Source organism: Leptonotus elevatus, chromosome 10, assembly GCF_054856555.1.
Source record: "Leptonotus elevatus isolate MCC_2025b chromosome 10, RoL_Lele_1.0, whole genome shotgun sequence".
Classification (NCBI taxonomy): domain Eukaryota; kingdom Metazoa; phylum Chordata; class Actinopteri; order Syngnathiformes; family Syngnathidae; genus Leptonotus; species Leptonotus elevatus.
In genome coordinates, this window is record NC_141248.1 from 15,209,633 (window position 1) to 15,224,436 (window position 14,804).

Here is a 14,804-nt window from a genome sequence, read left to right on the forward strand (position 1 = left end):
ATTGCAATTTTAGTATTGATGATTTGGCGGTGGTCTCAGAGGTAAATACTGAAGGCCACCACTTTACACACATAATATATGAGTGATTTGTATAAGCACGTGTGAGCACTTCTTTTTGAATGTTGGTATTCTATCATAGTTATATTAAGACATTGTTTCAAAAGTGGCTGCTCCGCTCTTTTAATGCCAGAGATTTAAAAATAGAAACGCTCAGGCTCCCTGAATGTACTTACCCTCCAGGAAGTGTGCAGCTGCAGGGCTCTACGATTGGCTACAAGTAATCACGTGGCGTCACCTTCACTGGCTCCTATTGGCTGGCACCTGTGGGCCACTGTGAGGGAAAGCTTTTATGACAGCAGCCAGGAGCCCAGAGGAGTTGCTGGAAACTGGGAGAAGGACACGGTCAGTGGGAGCGAGGAGAGCAGTGGGCGTGCGGGCTGGAGAGATGACATAGCCCCGGCGTCGAGCTCGGAGGTGGCAGCTTCATGATGCGACCTCTCTCTCTATGCTACAGCCAACCGGAACAATGATAACATGGCCGGAAAGGAGGAGAGGCAAATGAGCCAAGGACAGGAGAGGGTTAGATAAAAGCACGTCACACATACTTTCAAATAACTCTGAAATCACGTTTTTTTCATTCATACTGCTATCCAAAACAAATCCACCGTCTTACACATAAATGAATATCTCCTGAAAACATTTGCCATTTAATATACAGTATAGTTCTCAGATGACAACTTTGGTGGTAATATTCAGATCGTTAACTGTAAAAAAAATTAAAAATGTTTTAATATATTCATTAGGAGATAGCGCCACTTGGTGTTCAAAGCGTAGAACACATACAGTGTCGTCTCAAGTCCTATCATTAATAGAGCACTTATTCTACGTCAGAAAAATGTCTCCAAACAGTATAAATACTGTACTGAAATAATCATGATGACCTTCTGTCTACTAAATAATTTACTTATCTGGGCCTTTTTAATTGAACACAAAGCTGATGTAATTGCATCCTCAACTCAACTTTATTTATAGAGCACTAAAAATAGCCATATAGCTATATGCAAAGTGCTGTACATAAAGTAATAATAAAAATGTGACTTAAGAAAGGTTTTAGTAATAGACAGAGGGTCTTACCTAATATTTAGCGGGAGGTGATTCCTAAGAGAGGGACAGGGCAACCGGCTCAGTGTCTTAGTGGTAGAGTGTCTACCCTGAGACTGGGAGGTCGTGGGTTCAGTCCCCATCCGAGTCATACCAAAGACTATGAAAATGGGACCCATTCCCTCCCTGCTTGACACTCAGCATTAAGGGTTGGAATTGGGGGATTAGATCACTAAAGGGAACCGATCCCTCAGGGGATGGGTCGAATGCGGAGAAAGAAATTCGCCCCACTTAGGTGCGTGTGACAATCAGTGGTACGGAAAAGCTCGATACCCCTCTGAGCCTCCACAGTCTTTCTCCAGTAGTGTCTGCTCCGCTGGCCTGGGAGGAGCTCAGAAAGGTAATGGGCAAAACCATTTAAAGATTTAAAAACGAATACAAATAATCTTAAAATGAGCAGGGAGCTAGTGAAGTTAGGCCAGAATTGAACTGAATTGTTATATGCTCCCTCCTACGTGCTCCAGTTAGGATGCCTAAAATAATAATTGAATGACAGCACCAATGTTCCAGTCCAATTTAAAATTGCGGTCCGATTTAAAACCTTCAATTTAAAGTTCAAATTCCTGTATTCCTTCTTGTCTGTACAATAGATGCAAAAGCTGTGGTCCTCTGCACAATCAAGGTTTATCCTCTTGATGGCAGGCCAGCACAGTTAATCTCGTGTGGATGTCCGTTACATGCAAAGATTGCACGACAACCATGCATCAGCGCTCTTGCACACATGGCTAGGGATTAGAATTTGGGTTAAGCATTTGTAGTCGTCTCTCACGCGACAAAAGACAAAGCCGTTGTAGCTGTTGCAAAATTGTGAGAGCGTGGTTGAATTTAGTTCCATCAGAAACACATTTAAAATATAAAAATAAATTTGAGGGTGGTCACATGTTTCATAACTGTTTGTACGCTCCAGTTAATAGATGTCTTCTCATGGTCATTAAGGTGTGGCTGCAAGGAACATCTGAGGAGAGAACACCGTGTTCTCGTCAGTTCAGGGTGTCGTCAGCATCACTGAGCATCATCATGTTGGGTGAAGGAGAAAACAAGGGTGAGAAGGAGAGAAACTATTTGAACCCTATTTCACATTTTTGTTCAGTTTTATTCTAAAATGTGTACTGTTGAGTATATCACTCAGTAAACTAAAAGCAGCATTGAGACGGGATTAAATAACAAAAGACAATAAACCACTCCATTTGAAATATGCGTTTTGACAGAAAAGCCAAAGTGAATTAGGATCTAAATGTTCAGCCCCTCCTCCTCCCCGCTTATATGCACATACACACGCACTGCAGTGACACACCTCTGTCACCCTTTTCCTTCCCATCCAATGAAATAAGTGCAATACAATTTTAGCAGCGTACGTCACTCTGTTGCCCCTCCTTTGCGCCTAATGATGCGTGCGTATCCGTGTGTGTGATTTTTGCTAGTGTGTATGTAGTGTGTTCTTGCACATCTTCGCGTCTGCATACCTGATAGGATCAATCCAGACTCTCTTTCATTGTCTTTCTGTCGATCCCTAACGCCATCTCTTGCACACTTTCAGGTTCGGTCACTCTCGCCCGTCCTCACACTTTTACACGTTTACAAACAAAGGATTGTTGGAGCTCGACATTTTGCCTTCATGGAGGATTACCACAAACCTGACCAACAGACAGTGCAGGCGTTGAGGAACATCGCCAATCGCCTCAGGATCAACTCCATCAAGGCGACAACCGCAGCAGGCACAGGGTGAGCGGACTGTCACAAATGAACGTATAAACTTGTGTTCTTCTACAAGCACAATGTTAATATATCTTTGCAAACTTTATACTTCTCCACATGCAAGATTTATTTTCATGTATGTCTATGCATGTTGTACACGCCAAGGCATATTTGAAGTGACGGGCCTGTAAAAGACCATGTCCTGCCTTTGTTCTGCTCCTCTGACATTTTTCAATCTCAAATGTTCTCTCATATGCTGTCGTAGGGAGAAAAAAATACACAGCATATCATTTGCATTTTTTATGCTATTAAATCAATTATGATTGCTTTTTTTTATGAATACAAAGCATTGCTGACAAAATATGCTGAGAGAACTTTTGAGAATAAACACACAAGAGTATTATTGTGTTTCATGTATTAGGCCTCACTTGTGATTTTTTTTATTGTTTCGTTATTTTTAGTGACTTTTTCAGTGAAATTAAGAAAACATCTCATCTTTTATTTAATAATTTACTCCCAAAAATGTTACGTTTGTCATGACATGAATTAAATTATAGAATTGGAGGAAAGAAATATATTGACCTTTTAATTGCAAAGGACAAAGGGCAGTACCAAACGAAAATAAATTGAACAAAGCTTATTTTACTTGACCATAAATTGCCTACCTGCTATCTACAGTTTGTACATATCCTCTATCAAGTTATTACACTAGCAATAAAATACTCAAAAGTAGATTTTTTTATTTTTTATTACTGTGAATAGACATACATTATGCATGACAATAGTATGCCAGACATACGGTGTAGTACAGCCCTCAGGACGCCATAAGTCTTGATGGTGGTCTTTGTGTCCATACAGCAGTTATATATTGTATTTAAATTCTAGTTTCACCCTTTATTTATTATTATTTATTCCACATACTAGGTCCCTAAATGAATAATTAATAATAGACCTACACTGTGAAATCATGTTTTTGCTTTTTTTAAGAAAAAAATCATTTATATTAAATACATATGAATAGGCCCTGTAGTTACAGTGAAGCTCTTCAGCTAGTTGATATGCCAATTCATCTAGTATCACATTTTCTTATTTTCATGGTAACCTGATGAATTTCTTGTGTGAGCATCTTTGCGACATCGCGTGCTTGCGCATTTGTGACATCTGGATAAAAGCACCCTCTCCCCTCCTTCCTCCCCCAGACACCCTACATCATGCTGCAGTGTGGCAGAAATCATGTCTGTGCTTTTCTTCCACACCATGAAGTACCGCCCTGAGGACCCACGAAACTTTCACAGCGATCGCTTCCTTATGTCCAAGGTGCACTGCGAACCCATCGTCTGTGCTATGGCGGAAACGTATATTTAAAAATAAGATATAGTGCTGATTTCCTTATTTTCTCTTTGCTAGGCTCAATCTGCACCAGCCTTGTACTCCATGTGGGTTGAGACAGGCTTCCTAAAGGAGAGCGAGTTTCTCAGTATATGCCAGGTTGACTCTTCACTGGAGGGCCACCTCATCCCTGTAAGGAGAAACCACACGCTCAGAAAATCAGCCAACAAATGTACAGTGTATATAATGTCTACATCCCTGTTCAAATGAAAGTGATAAATGTATTTACCGGTATACTTTTATTATTATTATTTTTATATATTTTTATATATTTTTATATATTTTTATATATTTTTATATATTTTTATATATTTTTATATATTTTTACATATTTTTAGATATTTTTATATTATATTATTATTTATATCTTTTTAATTTTATGTTTTATATTTATAGTTATAAATATCTAAATATTATCAGAAGTTTCTCCTAACATTCATGGGACCTAGAACCTGTATGACTTAATTTAACAAAAATAAATAAATAATAATAATAAATATGACGGGAAGTAAAAATAAATTGAAATAATGTGGTTTGCACATGGTTGCACACCCTCTCATAACAGGGATGTGTTCAGAATTAACCAATCATATTACAATTTATGTTAGTCAACAGACACCTTCTACTATTAAATTACCTCTTATTAACCACAAATAAAGCTCAGATATTCTAGTAGGCTTTTCCTGACATTTACATTTTGCGCTAAAACTGCTATTTGGAACTGTTCATACTGGTAATTTCATCCTCCTAGCCTATGGCACAAGTTCCATCTAAAAACAAAAACAAATAAAAACAGCCCTATGACGCCACCACCATGCTCCACTGTAGGTATGGTGTTCTTTTGTTGATGAGCAGTGTTGTCTTTGTGCCAAACATCCTGATTTCATTGGTTTGTAACAACATTTCCCAAACACATGTGGCAAACTGTGTTATGGTCTAATGAAACCACTATCAGCACGAAACTGTCAGGATTCTGAACTAAAACTAAAACAGCTGACATTTATTTGCCGTTAACCTGAGGCACTTTAAATTTTGCAGGTTTCTGAATGTGATTACTTAATTTAGAACGCACCAGCATCACAGTTATCAGAGGATGTGCACACTTATGCAACCACATTGTTCCAGTTGTTTAGTTTTACTTCTCTCTGGAAAATATGAAAACAAATGTAATTGAGTTGATAGGAGTTTTTGTCATGGACACGGTCTCATTTTTTTTCTACCTTAAAAAGCTGGCATGAACAGGGGTGTGTAGACCTTTTCTGTCCGCTGTATTTATGTGAGGTTCCATTTCAGAAGCAGCAATTTGTGAACGTAACCACTGGCTATCTGGGACAGGGACTTGGTGTGGCCTGTGGAATGGCGTACACTGGGAAATACTTTGACAAAGCCAGGTAATCGCTCCCAAGCGCGAACAGCTATATTTCAGAAAAGGTCCAAATCTACGCATTCAGATTTTTTAAGGAGTGCACACACTAGTTAATTGCTGTAATGAGGTCTATATTGGAGCTTCGTAGGAGCAATTTTAGGATTGTCCACACAGTGGAAGTGCGCTGCGGCTATATGCTCTGCTCTCCTGATTTTTCTGCTCTAATAATCACAGGCCCAGCAGTCGTCGTATCTCAAGTCTTTTCCTAGCAGATTTCCTCTTGGGAAAAAAAACAGAATTGTGCTTTCAACCGTGGATTTATACACTGTTGATTGTTCAAATGTATTTTTGTAATTACAAGTCATTTCTCTTTTTTTGGGGGGAAACTGCACGCAAAAATAGCTGTCCAAAGAAAGACAATTGTGCATTGGAGAAAATGGAAAGCAAGTTGGAAGGAAGTGCAGGTGTGAAATTCCACAGCCACACCTTCAGAAGCCTCAGGAAGCTTCTCTCGTGTCATGCTTAGCAAGCGTGCTGTCAAATCAGGAATCAACCTAACTGGAAATGTGTCAGATAGCATTTTCATGCTTGGCGCACACAAGCGCATACACACTAATGGTAAAACTCTTCTCCACTGCAGCTACCGTGTTTACTGCCTGTTGGGGGATGGCGAAATGTCAGAGGGCTCCGTATGGGAAGCCATGTCGTTCGCTTCTTACTACCAGCTAGACAACCTAGTGGCCATCATGGACATCAACCGCCTGAGCCAAAGTGACTCTGCGCCTCTGCAGCATCATGCAGAGAAATACCAGAGACGCTGTGAAGCTTTCGGGTAATTCCATACAAGCCTGATTAACCAAGCGTTAGATGCGCTGTGAAGTATATCGCTGGCAAAACCTCGCAAGTCACCATTTGGAAAATTTTATTTAAGAAAAAGAAGAAAATAAATCTATACTTGGTCAGCCCACACATGTAGATGTCATTTTTACAAATGATCGGCTTGCTCTCTTTGATGATGCTATGTTACTAATTGAACAAACATGACGTTTTTTGGCTCTCCTAAAAAGTGATGATTTTGGAGGTACAAGGTTTTGGCCTGACGCCAACGATGTCATGTCAATGCATTTTTTTTTATTTTTTTTTATTATTATAGCATAAGCCAGTTATATTGTACCTAAAGAACCATAATCAGTAAGTTAACTTTCACATCTCACTATTTGGCAGTAGATCTACAGTATGTGATTACTCCAAGGCATTTTATTTCTTTTTTTCCTTCAATTTCTAATGTTAACAAAAAATCTAGAGAGATCTATGACATGGATTAAGTTTACATATTTAAGGAAGCCAAGTTTCCTTAAAAATAAATAGTATAACTTCATTCATTTAATAAAAAGTTAAAAAACAAAACAAAAAAACAACAATCATTAGACTGCAAGCATAATAAATACCTTTATTGATGATTTCCTTTTACATTCCAAATGTGTGATACTATTTGGGGTTGCGGCGTCAGCCTAACTTACCGGCAGATTAAATACTGCGGTTTCCACATCAACATTTAGGCCAGAACTGTCTTATATAGCTTACAATATGTGCATTAGTTGATGAAACCTACTCGGATGTCATGCTAAACAGTCCATTTGTGATCGATTCGACTACCCTGAGAATGCAATAACCTTGATGAATTATAATATTTCACAGACTTGTCTGTTGGTTAGCAGCATCAAGCAAAAATTATTTAAACGCATTACAGAAAAGATTGTTAAATAAATAAGTAAATAAGCTATACATTTAAAAAAAAAATGTCCTTTGGTTTTCAAGAAAAATAATGCATGAGTCTTTTAGTGGCAGATCAAAATTATGATTATTTGTCCCTGGCAAATGTTAGTATGTTTTGGATAACCAAATTCTTCTTTTGAAGTGCTATATGTGTGTGTAATGTGTATACAGCTGGCATGCCATCATTGTGGATGGACACAGTGTGGAGGAGCTGTGCAAGGCTCTGAGCCAGCCACGCCATCAGCCCACCGCCATCATTGCCAAAACCATCAAGGGCAAAGGCATTCCAGGTATTTACCAGTCAATGAAAAGATCAAATAATGCCGTGTGTAACATCTAATGCGATGATGTATGGTTGATGGCTATTTAAGCTGCAGAAGATAAGATGGGCTGGCACTCCAAAACTCTGCCAAAAGACATGGCCGAGATGGTCATGAAGGATCTGCAGAGTCGGATTATGAACACCAGCAAGCACCTGTACGCCCCTACTCCCGTAGAAGACTCACCTCCAGTGAGCTTGAGGAACATCCGTATGGCTAGCGCACCCACTTACAAGCCTGGAGAAAAGGTTGCTCACCTGTGCATAGCATTTCACACATCTCCGGTCACCGCAGAGGCAGACATGTGTGATATCGACATTTTCTGTCACAGATTGCCACGCGCAAGGCCTATGGGATGGCGATCACCAAGTTGGCCCGCTACAACGAACGCGTCGTGGCTCTTGATGGAGACACAAACAACCTCACCTACTCGGAGATCTTCAAGAATGAGCATCCCAATCGCTTTGTGGAGTGCTACATTGCACAGCAGAATATGGTAGGATGTCTCAGGAACTTCCACCGCTAAGATGCTTGGTTGTCAGAAACCGAGACACAGATTCTTGTTTTTAATTAATTTTTGGTTGTCACTGAAATGTTCGTAAACTTTCATTGTATTTTGTTGTGCGTGTTTCATTATTGTTATTCATTATGGACTGTCTGGTCTGCTGGCTTGGAGAAATCATTCGATTCTATGGCCTCATAGTGAAGAACCACTTAAGTTAACTGAGTTCTCTTTTATTACTCTTTTGTGATGGCTTTGTGTGAATCATCTCTGATTATAGATTTGACAGCTGGTCATATGTGGTAATAAATTATATATGAGTTGCCAGCCCAGCCCATTATGTAAGGATAGGTAAAGACATGACCCATTTGCTTTATTATGGCCACCGGTGATGAGACACTTTCTCTGCATGTGTCATTGTGAGTTTATTAATCTCATGATGAGATTGATCATTTGGGAAGAACAGCAATTTAAATGTTGGTGCTGTTGTGTCTCCAACTGCAGATGACTCCAATCTAGGTCAGGCATTTGTATGATGGTAAGCAGTCACGGCAAGTGAAATATTAATTAGTGGGGAGGGTGCGGCCATTTGGCTCATGGGAAGTCAAAAGTTGAAGGGCAGATCCAGTAAGGATACGGATAGTAACCATTCAATTATCACTAATAAAAAATTGTATCTGATAAAAACTCTAATCATTTTTATCCCTCCTTTCTCATGTTTTTTTTTTTAAATAACTCGAGGCGCTAATTTGCTTGTGGCTAAGACAAATTTCTTGTGTGTTTTTACATACTTGGCCAATAACGCTGAATTTGATTTAATGATACTTAATATTTTTTTTGGGTTATTATCACTGATTGGCTAATCACACAGTTCTTCTGCCTTGCAGTGACTGTAGTGTCCGTTATTGAGGTGCCGTTTGTAAATGTGGTTCATGCTGGGAAAATATTGTGTCATGTTTGGGGAAAAAAAACATTTATATACATATTTACATATTTGCAGTATTTGTGAGTGAAACTAACTATTTAGCTAATATGCAAATTCAAATTGCTCATGACCAGAAGTGTCACAATAATAAATATGATATCAACTGTTTCAGTACTATTAACTATTAAATAAGTCAAACGATCACTTTTTTGCTATATCCAATAAAAACAAGGTAAACCTAACTTGGTTCTGGGGCTGGAATGGATCAATTATATTTCCATTCATTTTAATGTGAGAAATGTCTTCAGTTCGTGAACCACGTTTCCATTGTACTTTGTCCGTCAAATGACTTTGCCTCTAAGTTACATATCCTATCCTGTTGTATAGGTGCTAAGAAATGTAAATGCTCCTTTTCTAGGTCAGTGTTGCCATGGGATGTACCGCCCGTGAAAGGAACGTTGTGTTTGCCAGCACCCTGGCATCCTTTTTCACACGTGCCTACGACCAGCTCCGCATGGCGGCCATATTAGAGAGCAACGTCAATCTATGTGGCTCCCACTGCGGCCTGTCCACTGGTTAGTCACAACTACCAACCTCAAAGAAAATAACCCTCATAAACATTTGTTTCCTTCACACTGAGCACCCCGCTCCTGTTGTTTTTTTGTGTGCGTGAGTACAGTTCTTGTCGTTTTCTCCTTTGTCCTCTAATCCTGTCTTTTCCTCACCAATGCCCCACTAGTCCTCACTCCTCCCCTTTTCCTTCCTTCCTGTCTGCCCTGGAAGCCGCCTGCAAGGAACCATGTGTTCCTCTTTTAGCGCAGGTACACCTCATGCACGCCACGTCCAATATGCCTCCTGCATGTGTCTTCTCACCTGCCCAGATTTTGACGTGTAAGGATCGTCTGCCATATTCAAACAATTATCACAGAGCGAAAATGCATGTATTACAGGAGAGGAGGGGCCCTCCTTGATGGGATTGGAGGACATGGCCATGTTCAGGGCACTCCCTAGGACAACCATCTTTTATCCTTGTGATGGAGTGTCTACAGAGAAGGCTGTGGAACTGGCTGCATCCACAAAAGTAAAACCAGCGTGAAAATTGTGTTTCGTGGAGGAAACATATTTATTTGTCTGTCCTTCTGTTATGCTTCCCAAAGGGTGTTTGCTATATCCGAACCAGCCGTCAAGACAATGCCATCATCTACAACAGCAGTGAAGATTTCCATGTTGGACAGGCTAAGGTAGGAATTTCTCTACTGACACTGATGTGCCTGTTTTATGGGTTTACTGCAAAATAGTGCATGCATGCTCACATTTTTCCAGGTTGTGTACCAGAGCAAAGATGATCAGGTGACTGTGGTGGCTGCTGGGGTGACTCTGCATGAGGCTCTGGCAGCAGCTGAACATCTAAAGAAAGGTACTGTAAAACACTTACAGTCAATAGGCGATTTGATTCAACTGAACTTATTACCTGAGCTGCTTCTGATATGTTAAGCTTCTAATGTAGAGTGATCGAGCGGTTAGCATATCTGCCTCACATTTCTAGAGGTTGGGGTTCTGGACTTCCTGTATAGACCTTACATGTGATCCCCGTTCTCCACCATCCTCCCTGCTTGACATGATGTCACTATGCAGTCCAATGAAATGCGACATATTTCTTATTTGATTTTAACGGGGAAGTCAAGTCAAAAAAAATTTTTTTATCTGCAATGGATGTTGTCCACAGAAACCTCTCAATATCTGAGATCAGCAAATTGTTAGCAATGCTAACATTTATGCGTAAAAGGGGCTTATAATACTTAGAATTTGATATGAAAATGTTAGAAAATGACTTCTCTTGCATTCCTCCACATTTGAAGACTGGTGTCAAGTATGCTAGTTCCAGTCCTACAGTCATTTTTAAATTGAGCTTGAGTGACCAGCATGATAGTGGTGCCTCAAAATACACACTGTCGCTGCTAAATTGAGGATATGGGATGTAGAATTCAAAATAATAACCGGGAGGCTTGCAGCCCTCTTGTTTGACTTTTACCTCCCACAGGCGTCGTTTTTCTGTTTTTTTTCGGGAAATAAAACATCGGCATGGAAATGAGGACACTAGGTAACAACATGATGTCCATAAATCACATGATGTGGTTTTAACCAATGACGGAGTAGTGCGGTCACATAAAAGAGACTTTCCTTTGTATGGCTTTGGTCCAGGAAATACCCAACCTCTAGCCCAAAGGCTATGAATAGGCTCCTGCTCACCAGCGACCTCAATGAGCATGAGAAGTATAGAAAATGATTATCAACCACAATAATATAAATCATGTTAACTGAATAGCCTTCCAAAGACTGAGCATAGTTATGTAGATATTTTTCCCTAAGTAACTGACGTGTACGGTAACTTTATATGTGGCATCTGTAAATCTAAGCACTTTGAACCGAAATTAAAAAGATAAAAATCCTGCTTCTCTATCCTTGATGTTGCAGAGAGAATATATGTGCGGGTCATTGACCCGTTTACAATCAAACCTCTTGATGCCAAGACCATCATTGACCACACGCGTGCCACTAGGGGAAGAATCCTTACTGTGGAGGACCATTACTATGAAGGTAGGTAATGTTGCTTAGCTTTTGCATATTGCATGACAGCGACCAGGCTTTCAGCAAAAAGCATCTCGGCTTGGCTGCATCTGTGCTTTCGCGTTGGACCGCATCATCGTGTGTGTTGCGGTGGCACGTTCCCATTGGCTTGGAGAAAAAGGACACAATGCGGTGGAATTTGCTTATTGGCTGGCTGTAGTGCGCCCCCATTGCAGGCAAGGTATATTGGAGCTTTTGCGAAATGTGGAAGTCAACTAGGCGGCGCGCTGTCACATTGCCTTAGCTGAGCATGTGCCCGTTGGGTACTTTGTGACCTAGATAGCGTAGGCAGCCATGCCCTCTGTCCGCCAAGGCAGCGGGGATGGGTGATGGCGTACACTTAACTGGACAATACATACCAGCTTTTCTATTCATTTTGCATGCAAGCCAACTAGACCACACATAAACTGTATATTAGTGTCGCTAGCCAGTTGAAAGCATACATTCCAACTGTTTTGGCTTTTCATTGTTGTTTTTCTTGACAAAACACAACATTTGGAGATACATTTGAAACATGGGTTATTTTTTCAGCTGAAATTAATATTATGGCTCCTCCATGTATTTTCAATAAAAGGAACTCAAAATGGGAATCTGCTTGATGTTTTACTGACGTAATATATATTAGTGTTTTATTGATTGTGTGACAGTTATTAACCCAATAAAAATTGACCTGGAACCTGGTTTTGTTTCCGGGTTTTCTGACGGTTAAGTGTAGGAACGTTTTGTTTACCGAACCCATAGCCATAACCACTTATTGAGCTAGATACAATATTGGTAAATTTCAGGGAATTGAGGCTATAGTTTTCAAAATACTATACTGGACCTCAGTTGGGCAGACTTGTGCTCAAAGACCACACTAGGGTTTTTTTTAAATGGACAGATGGATCATTCTTATCAGATAATTTGTAGATGAGGTGTATAAAAAAATTAATGTCTGAAAATGTATGTAAAATACTAATAAAATAATCATTCATTTTCAATTTTCAATTGTATTATTTATATTAAACTTAAAAAATATATATACTAAATACTAAAAATATAGAAGTATTAATTTAAATTGTTTTTTAGTAACCATTTTAGGGAGAGAACAAATTTAATTATTACTATTAATATTGCTTCAAAATATTTATTTTAATAATAATAAAATATAATAATAAAATGTTATATTTTGTAATATTAATTATACTGTACTGTAACCAAGTGTTTAATTAGAAAAAACAGTTGAACATATATGTAAATGTGTTTATTTTACAAATATTTTTAATGTATTCTTTACAATAACTCAATTAGCAAATTGTTTGATGAAAATGAACACATTAAAATTAAGATTCACTAATTGTCACATTACATCTATATAAAAAATTGGGACAAAAAAATCAGCAAAATGACGATGATGATCTTTTCAACAGGACTCCTGATAATGTGGATGCCGGCCGATATGGCCTGTGGGCTATACTTGGCTCCCCTTTGCTCTAGACTGATGACAAGACTTTGTCTGACATTTCTTTCATGTAAAATATATTTTTGTCTCACAGGTGGCCTGGGGGAGGCCGTATGCTCGGCAGTAGTAAACGAGACTGGCTTCAATCTGCATCGTCTGGCCGTGTCTCATGTACCGCATAGCGGAAAGCCGCAAGAGCTTCTCAAGATCTACGGCATCGACCGTGACGCCATCGCCCAGGCCGTACGCAAAATGCTCAGCTCCTCCACCAACGCCAAGTAAATCTCCGCCCCTGCCCAACCCTTTTTCTCACCAAATCTATCAACAGTCAAGTGCGTTACACGACACCCAGCTCTCTTTTTCTTCACTGTGAATCCCCGTGAATGTTTAAAGTCTTGTGATTTTGTGATTTTTCAAGGTAGAATGACACTTTTGGTAATTTTTATGCACCCATCACGCCACACACAAACACTAATACACACATACACACGCTACATATCCCATCTTGTCCAAATGTGGCCAACAACACACACTTTTTACATGTTCAGGAGTACATTGTGATGGTTCCATGTGTTTTTGCAATGCTTTTTCAGTCACGTCATTAAGGTGGCAATGTTTTTTATATATTATCCCAAATGTAGCTCTTGAAATCGGGTGGGTGGTTAGTATTAAAGTAGTTGTCATGACGAAGGTGTCAGAAAGAAACCAGGTGAGTTGTGTTTAGAAGTTAGCGCCGAAAAAACCCCAAAAAAAACAAATGTAGATTGGTTAAAAGTAGCACATAAAACACAGGTTAGACGACTCAAATGTTGAATTGCTTCTACTCAGCGTTGTTTTGTTGTTGATGTCACCTACCATTTGCACCACACGTCAGCCATACGATTGGACCGCACTGCCGCATCAACGGTAACGGCGTGGCCATTGACATTGTGTTTGTATACGAGGTGAGGGGCTCCTCCCATGCTAATGCAGAAGCTTGATTGTGACTGTGCAGGTAGCGTTAAATCTGACTTGTGAACCTAAGAACTGTTACTTGAAGTTTTGTAAGTACCATTCTTTCATGTAATAAAGCCCTCTACATTTGAGTCATGGAGTTTGTATGTGTTTTACTTTTGTTACCCCTGTCAAGGGGGTTATGAACTTTACAGGCATTTCCTGGTATGTTAACAATAAAGTTTACTGTTATTTTAATAAAACCCCAGATTACAACAAGAGGGTAAAACAGACATAGGCTAATTCAATTTACATGGTCTTATAAAGTGAAACCTGCAAACAGTTGAATTAAAGCATAAAGTAAAACTATTTTTTACCATAATAAGCAACAACTTAGGTGATAGTTACAGTCTAAAGAGCGAAACTGCAAATAGGATTGCATGACATTTTAAATAGTATCCCAATTTATTATATAGTTCAAAGATAAAATATTCATCCATATTCCTAAAATGGAACACATCTGTCTAATTGTCTAATCTGTCTAAAAACTCTCTCACGCTTGTGTGAGAAAGAGTGGGCTCATAACATCTTGAAAATTTAATTTTATCGGTTTGAGATACTGTATTTAAAGACGTTTTTAAAATATCAAATAGTTGTAGTTTTCGTTA

General features: G+C 39.2%; 1 protein-coding gene across 1 annotated transcript; it reads left to right on the forward strand.

Moving 5' to 3' along the window:
- The first annotated feature begins 2,543 nt into the window (after positions 1-2,543).
- On the forward strand, positions 2,544-14,288 carry tkta (transketolase a). Its single transcript, XM_086087287.1, has 14 exons — positions 2,544-2,883; positions 4,056-4,173; positions 4,264-4,377; positions 5,539-5,636; positions 6,252-6,443; positions 7,559-7,677; positions 7,759-7,955; positions 8,039-8,203; positions 9,553-9,709; positions 10,085-10,215; positions 10,292-10,375; positions 10,458-10,551; positions 11,610-11,732; positions 13,298-14,288. The coding sequence occupies exons 1-14, from the start codon at positions 2,777-2,779 to the stop codon at positions 13,483-13,485; spliced, it is 1,887 nt and encodes a 628-aa protein (XP_085943413.1). The 5' UTR covers positions 2,544-2,776; the 3' UTR covers positions 13,486-14,288.
- The last annotated feature ends 516 nt before the right edge of the window (positions 14,289-14,804 follow it).